Source organism: Petaurus breviceps, unplaced genomic scaffold (genome assembly GCF_028583685.1).
Source record: "Petaurus breviceps papuanus isolate PSGF00001 unplaced genomic scaffold, PetGlider_PUasm1.0 180, whole genome shotgun sequence".
NCBI lineage: Eukaryota > Metazoa > Chordata > Mammalia > Diprotodontia > Petauridae > Petaurus > Petaurus breviceps.
Window position 1 is genome coordinate 2,573,573 of NW_027185782.1, and position 12,068 is coordinate 2,585,640.

At 54.8% G+C, this 12,068-nt stretch overlaps 1 protein-coding gene across 5 annotated transcripts in view; it reads left to right on the forward strand.

The window, feature by feature from the left end:
* The window catches only part of ZBTB7A (zinc finger and BTB domain containing 7A), a 57,562-nt gene extending 46,161 nt beyond the window's left edge, over window positions 1-11,401 (forward strand). For 4 of the 5 annotated variants that reach the window (XM_069086830.1, XM_069086827.1, XM_069086828.1 and 1 more), the window contains exons 2-3: window positions 492-1,723; window positions 5,750-11,401. In XM_069086830.1, the coding sequence (XP_068942931.1) occupies window positions 507-1,723; window positions 5,750-6,191 (1,659 nt within the window). In that variant the 5' untranslated portion in view covers window positions 492-506 and the 3' untranslated portion in view covers window positions 6,192-11,401. Of the gene's footprint in view, window positions 1-491; window positions 1,724-5,749 lie in introns of those variants that run through there. The other variant, XR_011168110.1, reaches the window with a different exon arrangement.
* The last annotated feature ends 667 nt before the right edge of the window (window positions 11,402-12,068 follow it).

The following is a 12,068-nucleotide window of genomic DNA, read 5'->3' on the forward strand; positions in this document are numbered from 1 at the left end:
GACCCCCTCCATCTTTGCTCTGTTCTCACTGAAGGAGTTGTTTAGTCTTTAGCGAGGCCTTTCATGTTCTCATCCTGGTGCTTGAGACTTGGGGGGGGTAAGAGTAGATAGGAGTGTTTTTATCAAACTGACTGGTTGGAGCAATAGACTCTTAACAGAGAAAGGTTTGTCAGGGGCCGTGAGGGCCTGAGGAGGGATCTGGGCGGGGCGGGGGGGGGGGGGGGGGACCAGGAGAAGCCTCTTGGATGAGCTGGGCCCCGAAGGAGCTCCTTTGTTGAGGAGGGCAGGGTGGGCGGGCACAGGGAGGGGCCACAGGCCTTGTGGACGTGGAGGGTCATTGAGGAACAAGGCTTGACTCGAGTGAAATTGGCCGCCCTGTTCTGCTCTTCCTGAAGGCTGGAAGTGGGGAAGCTGGTTTGGGGTGGTGGGTGGTGGCAGATTCTGCTCCATGGGCACTACTTCATTCTCTCCCTCTCCCCCATCCTGTCCAGATCTTGGCGTGGAAGATGGCCGGTGGTGTGGATGGCCCCATCGGGATCCCCTTCCCTGACCACAGCAGCGACATTCTGAGTAGCCTGAATGAACAGAGGACCCATGGCCTACTGTGTGACGTGGTCATCCTGGTGGAGGGCCGAGAGTTCCCCACCCACCGCTCTGTGCTGGCTGCCTGCAGCCAATACTTCAAGAAGCTTTTCACGTCGGGCGCTGTGGTGGACCAGCAGAATGTCTACGAGATCGACTTTGTGAGTGCGGAAGCCCTCACCGCCCTGGTGGACTTTGCCTACACAGCAACCCTCACCGTCAGCACATCCAATGTCAGTGACATCCTCAACGCTGCTCGCCTGCTGGAGATCCCGGCCGTCAGTGACGTTTGCGCCGACCTCCTGGACCGCCAAATTCTGGCCAAGAATGACCAGATGGATTTAGTAGATCAAATTGATCAGCGGAACCACCTCAGAGCCAAGGAGTACCTTGAATTCTTCCAGAGCAACCCCATCAACAGCCTCCCTAACAGCTTCCCGTGGACCAACCCCAGCTTTGCCGGCCCGGAGGATGAGGAGGATGAGGAGGCGGCGGCGGCAGCTGCAGCCGCGGCAGCCACAGGAGCCACTGGTGGTGAATGCAACGGCCTGGACTTTTATGCCCAGGGTGAGCGACCAAAGGCCAACGATGGTGACCCAGACAACAGTCAGGGCCTGTGGCCTGACCGTGATGAGGAGGCAGCCTCAGGGGCCAGCCTCTTCCCCCCCTCGCAGAATGGGCACTATGGAGGCCGTGGTGGTGGTGCTGGGGGTGAGGAGGAAGGTGCCTCCCTCTCAGAGGCGCCAGAGCCAGGGGACTCCCCCGGCCTCGTGTCGGGGACGGCTGATGGGGAGGACGGCGATGGGGCAGAGGTGGACGGGCTGGCTGCCAGTGCCCTGCTGCAACAGATGATCACCTCGGTGGGGCGGCAGGCTGGTGGTGGGGGCAGTGAGGAGGATCAGCGCAAGGAGGATGAGGGCGTCATGGATTATTACTTGAAGTATTTCAGTGGCTCCCATGAGGGCGATGTCTACCCGTCATGGTCCCAGAAGGTAGAGAAGAAGATCAGGGCCAAAGCATTCCAGAAGTGCCCCATCTGTGAGAAGGTGATCCAGGGGGCCGGCAAGCTGCCCCGTCACATTCGCACCCACACCGGGGAAAAGCCCTATGAGTGTAACATCTGTAAAGTCCGATTCACCAGGTGAGGTGCTGGGGCCTGCTCCCTGGGGCAGGGGACGAGGGAGCTGGAAAGGGAATGAGACCATCTGCAGAGCTGGCTCCTGCTGAGCAGGCAGGGCTGCTCTGGGGTTGGGGAGAAAGAGCAAAGAAGACCTCACCTGGTAGCCAAGCTGCTGGGGCTCCAGTCCTGGCCTCCTGCCTCCTAGCTCAGTGACTCCTCTGGGAGGTGATCTCCCAGCCCCCTTCCAGCTCTCACATTCTCTGTGTGGTTCTTTGGATTCCTGCATGGGGCAAGAGCTTAGACTGTGAGGCCCCTGGGGAAGAGTAGGGGTCACTGGGCCTCAGAAACGAGAGCCCAGGGTCCTCTGCTCTGATCTGATGAGGAAGAGTCAGAAAAGGAGGAAGAGAAGAGGGGAAGAGATAGGTCAGGCCAGGCTAGGGAGAGGATCTGTCTCTTGGGGCTTGCTCCCTTCTGCTTTCCCTCAACAAGCTGGCTTCTCCCACTACCCCTTACTGGCCTTTCTCTTTCCCTGAGAGCTCCTCCTCCCACCAACCTACCCCCACCCCCACCCCACACTTTGGGGCCAGTGACTCAGCTCTCCCTTGGGCCCAGCCTGGGGTTCCCCCAGCCCCACCCAGTGTGAAAATTTTAAAGAAAAATGCCATTGTCCCAGGTTCTCTGTGGGCCCTCCCTGTACCCCTGGCTGGCCCCCTACCCAGCTGTAAGAGGAACCTTCATTCCCAACACAGAAAGCCTGGGGAGGGTAGGAGGTGAGCAAGATTGTTTTCCATCTCTGCTAGAGACCCCCCTCCTCATACTTGAGTAGACAAGTAGGGGTGTGTCCTGCTCAAAAGGCCTGGAATGTCAGTTCTGCACCAAGAGCCAGCTCAGGTTGGTGGAGAGAGCCCAGACAGAGAGGCAGGAAGCCCAGGGTCCAGTCTGGTCCTTGCTGGACTCGTCACAGGGTGACCTCAAGTAAAGTACTTCCTTTCCTTGGCCCTCATTTTCCTCTTCTCTCTGGTAACTTGGCCCAGGTTATACCTGAGGTCCTTTCACCCCTAAAATTGGAGAGAAAAGTGATCGAGTAGGTGCTGCTCTCGTCAGGGTCTGTGGGGCCCAGTGGAAAGTGCTAGGCCCTTCATCCAAGGTGAAGCAGAAGCCCTCATCCCAAGGGGTGGGGAGGGGAGCCCAAGCCTGACCAGTCTGTGATTCTTCCCCGAGCCCTCCTTGGAAGTTCACTTTTGTGCTTGGCTTCACGTGGTGAGAGATCGTCCAGCCGGGGAAAAAAGGGACCCAGGGAGTTTCCAGGATGCTGAAGGAATCGGGACCCACCCAGAGGAGACAGAGCAAATCAAGGTTCAGATGACCCTGGCAGTCAGGGCTGGACATGCTGAGGGCTGAGCTCTAGGGCTCAGAGATGTTCAGGGGCCACCTGCACAGGCAGAAAGAGCAGTCCCTTGGAATTTCAGTTAAGGCCCAGAAGTACTTTCTTTACATGATTATGTCAGTGGAGTAGTGTGTCTGCAGGTGGAGTATGTATGTTGTGTTATTTTTCCCACGTTATACATGAAGGAACTGAGCTTCAGCCAGGGGAAGCAACTATTAAGGGCTATACAGCACATGAGCAAAGTCCAAGGGTGGCTTTCTAGGTGATGCCCACTGGACCTGAGCCTGCCCCACTCTGTGCTGGGCCCTGTGTCCCTGGGGGCCCACAGGGGACTTGCCCTGGCCCAGAGCTTGGTTTCACTTTGAATCACAGGTGGGAGTGCATGAGGGTCCCTGGTGCTCTCACTCTCCTGTGTCTGGGGATCTTTCTTATGCCATGAGAGGGGAGGGAGGGATAAAGACAGTCACCTGGAGCTGCTCACATGCCCTTCTGGCCTCATTTCCTCATCAGTAGAATGGGGACAATCTATGTACTGCTGGCTGTGAAGAAAGAGCTTTGCAAGACATAAAAAGAAAGCATAGAAAAACATGAATTATTATTAGCTCCATGTCAGTTATGGGGAAACTGAAACTTAGGAGGGGAAGTCATTTGGCCCTGGCCACATAAGGGAGCAGTGTAGTCTGGATTCAAACCCAGGCCCTGTGACTCTGGAGACTGTCAGAGCACCTTCTTTATTGAGAATTTGGCTCTTCCCCCCTACCAGGCAGAGCAGGAAGCTTGCTGTAGTCTGCCCCTTAGCTCCTTCCCACATTGGCCCCTCAGGCTTTGGCTCCCAGGTAGCCCCTGGTTCTCTGAGACCTTTAGCCTTTGGAGCTGGGCCTGCCCTGGGCTTCCCCCCTCCCCAACCCTGGGCAGCCTTTTTTTTCCTACTCTGGCCAGGGGCTTGAAGCCTTCCCCCCTACCCCAACCCCAGCCATCCCCCTTAGCTAGGCCCCTCCTTCCCACCCTCTCATAGGACCAGGAGTCAGCAGGGGCCCCCAGTGAGTCACCAGGCACATTGAGTAAGACAGGGGCCTGTGGCAGAGACTGGGCCATAATTATACCATCGTCACCAAGGGGTTAGGAAACCCACTGCCTCCCACCTCCAGCCCCAGCTCACCAAGAGTAACTGTGGGGAGGCCAGGAAGGGACCTTGCCCCTCCCAAGCGAGGCTGTGGGGAGCATGTAGGGCCCTGCCTGTCAGCCAAGTCAGGAGAGCTTCCTCATGGAGACCTTTGTTCTAGTCGGGTGACCGTGGCCAAGTCATTTTCTCTTTTTCAGGCTCACTTTCCCCATCATCCCCCTTTTTAGCCTCCCTCTCAGAGCTGTGAAGATCAAACGAGACAGTAAATGGGAAAGTGACTGGTCCACTTAGATTGTACAGAAGCAGGCAGGTGAGATCCGAGAATCAGTCAGTCAGTCAGCCAACAGGCCTTGAGCACCTGTAGTATGCCAGGTGCTGGAGAAAGAAAGGCAGCAGTGGACCAGATGCTGCCCTTCTGGGAAGGAGGGCCCTGAGTGGGGCAGTGCAGGGGCGGTCCTAGGACCCCCTGGGGCTGCTGGCTTCTAGGCCTCATGCCTGGGGACAGGAATGTGTCCCTCCCACTTAGCAGACAGCTCTAGGGGGGGATGATGGGCTTCACTCAGACCTTGGCCTCCATGTGCAATGGGGCCTGAGACTCCCCCCGTCCCCTCCCCCCCCCCATGCCTAGAGGCCTCAGGGAGCTCTGAATGGGAGAGAGGCAACCCAGGATGGCTTGGGGCAGGAGGGCATACTTGATTTTTTCTCCTTGGTAAACTGAGGACTGGACTAGGGGACCTTCGTGCCCCTTTCCAGCTCTAGATCTGAGAGCCTGGGTGCCATCCTCCTCTTGTCTCATACCTATGTTAGGTTTGGGGAGAGGTGGGCAGGAAGGGGCACCTGCAGAACCCTGTTTTCCTTATGAAGGTGGGCACAGCCCCTTTGGAGATCCTTTTTAATCCCCTTCCTGCTTCAAGGTTTTCCTCTGGAGGGCAGCTGGGTCCTAGGCAGCTCTGGGTGTGGCAGGAACCCCTGAAAAGCCCCCCAAGCCTTCCTCGCTTAGTATGGAGGAAAGAAGAGATTGTTTGATTCTGTAGGTAGGCCTGGCTGTATTCTGGCCCTCTGTCCCACTCTGGGGGCCTTGTTCAGAGGCTTTGGGTGGGGGGACAGGAGCCTCTGTTCCCTCTCCACGGCTTAGGTCAGAGAGCCCTGGGTGTGGAGTCCTGGGCTCACATCTGCCTCAGTCACTTGCTCTGTCACCATCTGTGACCCTGGGCAAGGCTCTGTCCTGTTCAGATACTCCATTTCCTCATCTCTAAAATGACTTCATTTTAGACGTTCAGCTAGGTGTTCTCCTTAGCTCTAAGTCTGTGCTCCTACAATTGGTCCTTGGCTTGGAACAGGGGGAACAGAGATTGGGCAGCACTGGGCAGGGAAGAGTCCATTGCAGAGGAAGCCCCCTCCCCTCCTGAGCCTCTTGGCTCCTGGGTTTTGTGGGGGTTGGCGGTGCCCGGGCATCTCCGGGCAGGGAAGGGGCTGTAGTCAGTGCCTGTGAGGGGCCTGTTGTGTACCCCTAAGCCCTTGTCTTTGCCCCCTGCAGGCAGGACAAGCTGAAGGTCCACATGCGGAAGCACACGGGTGAGAAGCCCTATCTGTGCCAGCAGTGTGGGGCTGCCTTTGCCCACAACTACGACTTGAAGAACCACATGCGGGTGCACACGGGCCTGCGGCCCTACCAGTGCGAGAGCTGCTTCAAGACTTTCGTCCGCTCCGACCACTTGCACAGGCACCTCAAGAAGGACGGCTGCAACGGAATCCCCTCCCGCCGAGGCCGCAAGCCACGGGTGCGCGACTCGGGGGCGGGGGCTGCTCCAGCCCCCGCACCAGTGGCCCAGGACGGCCGGCGCCACCGGCCCGAGAAGCACTTTAAGGAGGAAGAGGAAGAGGACGAGGAAGAAGAGCAGCCCCAGTCTGAGGCCCCGGGCAGGTTGAATGTAGCGGGAGGGTCAGCTGACGGTAACTTAACAACCGGACTCTCCTAAAACCAAAAACACACAGAAAAATTCTATCTATATACAGATCTCTCTATATACATATATATATATAGACATATATATATATGAAGCGTCACAAAATCTAGTTAGTTCTATCCTCCGATTTTCTCTTTAATGATGTTTTCTCCCTCCCTCTTCCAATCCCCTTCCCTTCCAGGACCCCATGATTTTTTAGAAGAAGACTATTTCTAGGCCTGCCATCCCCCCTCTCCATCAGGGAGGGGACCCAGGGATCTGGATTTTGGCCCATCCAAGGCCATTTTCGTGGTGGCATTGGTGGCAGGCTCCAGGTCCCAACTCCAGGACTTGATTTGGGCCTGGTTGGGCTCTGGAGGGTTCAAGGTGGGGTGGGGGTGATTGACAGTTGGGTTTTTATTTTTCACTGGTTGGTTGGTTCCCTCCCACATCCCCTCCCCCCCAGGTAATGTTGTAAGGGGTGGCAGGGAGTGGTGGGGGGTCCTTCTTCCTGAGTCTTTCAGACAAGACCTTAAAAGATGTCCGTCTACTGCTAGTGGACGTTAAAATAGCCCCTTCCCCTCCTGCTCCTTGACCTTGCTCTGCACACCGCTGACCCCTCCCCTTTCCTCAGGGCACTTATTGGGGGTTGTCCCCACCCCCTCCCTCGCACAACTTTCCTATTCCCCAAAACCACCCTTCTGCCCTCCCCCCAACTCCTGCTTTTACTCTCCTGGGGTGTGGGGGAGGTTGAGAATGGGGGGTCATGGCTCCTAGATGCCTACTTGAGCCCCCTCTCTCCTGGCCTTTGAAACCCAAATATATTTATTTTCTTGGGCTAATAAAGGAGAAGAGGGGGCCCAGGGATGGGGAGACTGGGGAAATGGAGTGGGGTACACTGAGGGGACCCTTCCTTCCTCCTGCCTCTGCACTTAACTACTTAGTGTGAGTCCCTGCTCTCTGGGCTTCCTCTCCATCTCTGCAACCCCCTGCCCGGCCAGGGTGAGCCGTATCAGGGACCCCGTCATCTCACCCTGCCAGGGGAGGTGGGGGGGCCACTTAACAGCCTGTGTGGCCTTGCCAGCCCCCCTTGGGGAAAGAGATGTTCAGAGATTAAAAGCCCTTTCCCTCAAAAAGCACTTTTTAGATTATTTTTAAAACACCTTTCCAGAGAGGCAGCACAGGGTGAATGTCGGCAGAGAGAGGATGGGAGGGGGAGGCAGGGTGGTCAGGGCAGCTGGTGCCAGGACCAGGGCCAGGCAGGTGGGGGAGGGGGAGGAGAGAGTGCAGATGTTTGATGCAGTGAAAGCAATAAGTAAAAAAATTTATAAAATGGAAGAAAAAAAGTAGAAAAAGACAAAAAAACCAACCACGTTTGAAGTCTTAGCACTTTGTGATGGAACGGGTACTACACTTTATCTGAATTCTTAATTTAAAAACATGTTTACAAGTTGCAACCAACTTCTATGGAAAATTAAAAAGACAAAAAAAGTGATTATTACAAAAAAAGAAAAAAAGCAGAGAAATTCCTTTAAAAATCAATTTATTTTTGTAAAAAACAATAAAAAGAAAAACCCACTGATGCAGAATCCACTTCTGTTTCCCGCAGTAGAACCAGGAACTGGGCTTAGGGGGTTCTACAATAGCACTAGAACCTTCTAGAACACTTGCCCATTGCAACAAAGCTTGAATCTCAGGCAGGAATATGGGGTTTTGTGTTGGGATGATTTTTTTTCCTCCTTCCCTTCATTTTGTTCTCTCTTTGGTTCTCTCATGGTTTTTCTCCATGTCTTACTTGCCATTGTTGGCCCGAGATGTGGCTCCTGGCCCTAGTGGGTCTCCTGAGAGAAAGGAGTTCTGAGAAAGGGCTTTGTCTAGATCACTTACATTACAACCAGCTAGACCAGTCAGAATGGTCTTTCTGAAATGCCTGCCTCCCATTGCCCTCGGCCCCTCATGTCCCCTCCACCCCATTTCCCACTCCTTGCCCATACTCCCTCAGGACCTGCCTTTTGGCTTCATTCCAACATGGCAGACTAAAAACATGGCTAACAATGAGTCTGCCTGGAGTGGCCATCTTGAAAGGCATGGAGCCCCAGGATCGGGGAGGTCCCCAATTTCAGGGTCTCTTTTGCCCCTGAGACCCTTGTTTTTATTCTAAGGCACTGACTGTCAAATGAGGGCCTCTCCCTGGGATGCCCATCCCATTTAGGCCATGAATGGGGAAATGGTGTCGGGGGCAACATCTTCCAGAGACCAGACCTTACCAGGCTCTGTGGACAGGTCTATCTGAGTTCTCACCTGTCAACATAGCCCTGGTCCCCGCTCACCCCCTCCCAGGGCTTTCTGCAATTTCCTGGGAGGAGAGACTTTTGGGGCATCCCCAAGGCTCCTGGCTCTGCCCCACCCCTGATCCGTGGCCAGCAGGGAGAGAGGGCCCTGTGCCCTGGCCGCTCTAACTCCTATACTCCTAGAGGGTACCTCTGCTTAGCACTGGCCCCCCTCACACATATGCAAAAACCCGGTGCGGACTTGTAAATAGACGCAACTTTGGAGTTCTTTCTGGTAAAGCCCCTAAGTGGTGGTATCTGTTTCCTTAGCTTCAGCCGCCAACAGCCTATCTCCTGACTCCCTCCTTCCCTTTCCCTGTACACCTTTGAGAAGTTAAAAAAAAAGGGAAGTTTTCATAGAAGGTGGCTTTAAAAAGTCCTGTCCCCCCTCCCTCCCCCCATGTCTCAGGGTCCCTGGGACAGGGCAGGTGGGGCAGGGACCCCCACTTCATCCTTCCATCCCCCAAGTGGGAGCTGGAACCCAGCCTTGGCTGACTACTCTCGCCCCTCCCAGCCTCAGCCTGGCCTATTTCACACCTGAAAAATCACAGGGTGAGCTATTTTGGAATCACCATCTGCTCCAGGGAGGGAGGAGGGACAGGCTCCCCAGCAAGGGGGAGGGGAGCAGAGGGGGGCATTTCTGGGGAACATTTCCCCAGGTGTGACCTCAGGACCTCCCCCTCCTCTCTTCCTGGGGCCCCTCAGCAATAAAACCAGTCAGAGCTACTTCCCAACTGAAGCCTCTGTAGGCCCAGAGCCTGCCTCGTCCTGGCAGTGCCTGGTGGGCAGCTGCATTTGGGGAACACAGATACCACCCCTTCATCTGCTGACGACATGAAGTTAGAAGGGGGGAGGGGGATAGGACATGTAAGCAACACTTTAACACAAGCCTCAAAAAGGTTTGCACTAAAACCCAGCTCCCCTTCTTCTCCCGCTGCCTGCCTGCGCGCCCGCTGCCCGCCTCCTGTGAACCTGCTGTCCCTAGGCCCGTTCTGCCTTAACCTCCTTCCCCGTGCATGGGACCTCAGACAGGCTGCCCGGCTCTCCCTGTTCATTCACATAGTGTATATAAACCTGGATTGATTTTATTTTTATTTTTAAATTAAGGTTGTGATAAAGTGTTGCCAAAGAATTATTGCATTTCAGGAAAAAAAAACACAGAAAAGCAAAGTGTGTGTGTGTGGTGGTGGTGGTGGGGAACATGCCGATCATCAACAGAAACAGCGAAATTGATTTGTTCCATGGTTTTGTTTTTAAATGACAGCAACAAGACAAAATTGTTCCTTCCTTCCTTCCTTCCTTCCTTCCTTCCTTCCTTCCTTCCTTCCTTCCTTCCTTCCTTCCATGGTGGTGAAACCGTGTTTGTGTGTCCACTACTGGGCCAGGGCTCGCTGGAGGCAAGGCCCCGGGGGAATGGACATTGTCCCCAGGAGCCAAGGGTCTCAGGGGACCAACCCCAGTGGGATGCGGAGGAGCTCCCGTGCTCCCCTGCTGCTGGTGTCTCTAGACAGGGTCAGCCAGAGGGGAGCTCACAGCTGGGGTGGGGGCTGGAGGGGGCTCGGCCATGTGTCTGATGCTGCTTCTCCCCTCCTCTCTCCCTCTGAGATTAAAAAATAGAAAAAACTCACCAAGACCATGCAAAAATACTATTTAAAACAGGAACCAGTGAATGTAATGTGATGGACAAGGGGCAGGGGCAGGACGAAGAGAGGGGGTCTGCACTGGCCGGCCTGGCAGTCCACGGGTTGTCAGGCAGTAGTACCAAAGTATGCTGTCCCCTCATGGGGCCAGAGTGCCTGAGGATGGGCAGGGATGGGGGACAGCCAAGGGCCAGGCCCAGGAGGCCTCCAGGCTTCCTGACACCTGGTCCCGTCAGGGATACCTGTCCCTGCCTCCATGTTTAGGGTCCCCACAGCCATTCCACAAACTTAATCCCCCCCAACCCCCTCAATGACCTTTGTAACCAAGCTTGTTGCATCTGTCCCTTTTAACTCCCCTCCTACCCCCAGAGGTCAGAGTGGGACGAGAGCCGGGCAAAGACCCTGCTTCTGGGACAGAAGGGGGGGGGTTGAGGATTGGGGTGTCGTTCTTTGCACTAATTAGACCCACTGACCACGAAGGGAGTGTGGTTCTGTTGCACATGGCCAAGGCTGGAGGTCAGCATGGAGGAAAGGATTCAACCCAGGGACTTGAGGGCAAGAGAGAGGAGGAACGAAGCACTCAGAGATGCTGGGGAGCAGGGGGAGGACCTGTCTTTGTACTCTGGGGAGTCCATTCCTCCCCCCTCCCCCCCCACACCAGACACTTCCTTGCCCAGCCGTGAGCTCCCCAGCTCCGGAGTTTAGATTGTTCAGGCAGCCGGATTGGAGAATAGAAAACTATTTTTTAAGAAAGAAAGATATTTATATTTGCAGTTTATTTTAAAGAGTTATTTAAGCAGAGGAAGCGTGCGGCTGAGTCCGGCTTGAGCTTGGGGGAGCCTAGTGTCTGCAGGATGACCGAGTCCCCGGAGCCAAGTCTAGCTCTCTCTCTATATCTATATATACAGATTTAAACTTTATTGGGGCGTGTGGGGGAGTGGCTGTGTGGAGGGGGCAGAGGCACAAAAGAGCTTTCAGCCAGTCCCTTCCTCTTGATAGGGAGGAAGGGGGGCTGGCAAGGTGGTCAGTGGGGTTCAGAGCCCTGGGGTCTGGTGGGCTTCCCAGCCAGCAGATTCAAGCACAGAGAAGACATTCCATGGACTGTATCTGAGTGTTTATAACGTGTGGGAGAAAAAAGAAATGGATTAAAATGCACTTTTGGGGGAGGGGGGCTTTAAAAATAATTTTAAAAACCCAAAAAAAGGACAAAAATGAAACGCAAAACATTCATTTTTCTTGTATATAAAGACCACTAAAAACAGCTGTAAACACCCCTGTCGGTTGCCTCCTTTGTCTCATTCTGCTTTGTCCCTGGGGTGTCGGGGGTACTCTGCTGCTCCATAATATTGTGGGGAGAGATGGGAGGGGGGTAGCGTGCAACACTTCCAGGGAGGAGATGAAGTCATGAGGCTCTAGTCTTCCATTCTTCCCTGGACCATTCACACTCCAGGGGAATCATTTGGGGGACCAGGATTGGATCTGCTGGAATAGATCCTTTATTGGATGGGAAGGTAACTTTTCTGGGCCTTTTTGTGTCTCTGAAACAATCCCACGTTAGTGTCCTAGCTCTTCCCAGACTTCCTGAGACTCATTGTGGGTCAGGGAACGGGGTCGTGGTTCATGGTAAAACCTGAACAGTGGCCCAGGAGACAGCAGTGGGTTGGCCTAGGGCAGAACCAGGAAGGGTCCTCACCCTTAGCAGCTGCCACTCCTCTGCTCCCTTGTCTATTCACAGCCGAGCTGAGCTTGTGGGGACAGGAGGATGGGGAACCCTACGTTGTACTGCTCTGGTGCAGGAATTGTTGACTCAGAGAACCAAGCAGGATCAGTTGTACTTTCTGCAACACGTAGGTTGTGTTGTCCTCCTGGACTCATCGGTGGTAAGGTGGGCATCTCTCTTGATGGTTCTACTTGCTTGTGCCCATCTGCTTCACTTAGCT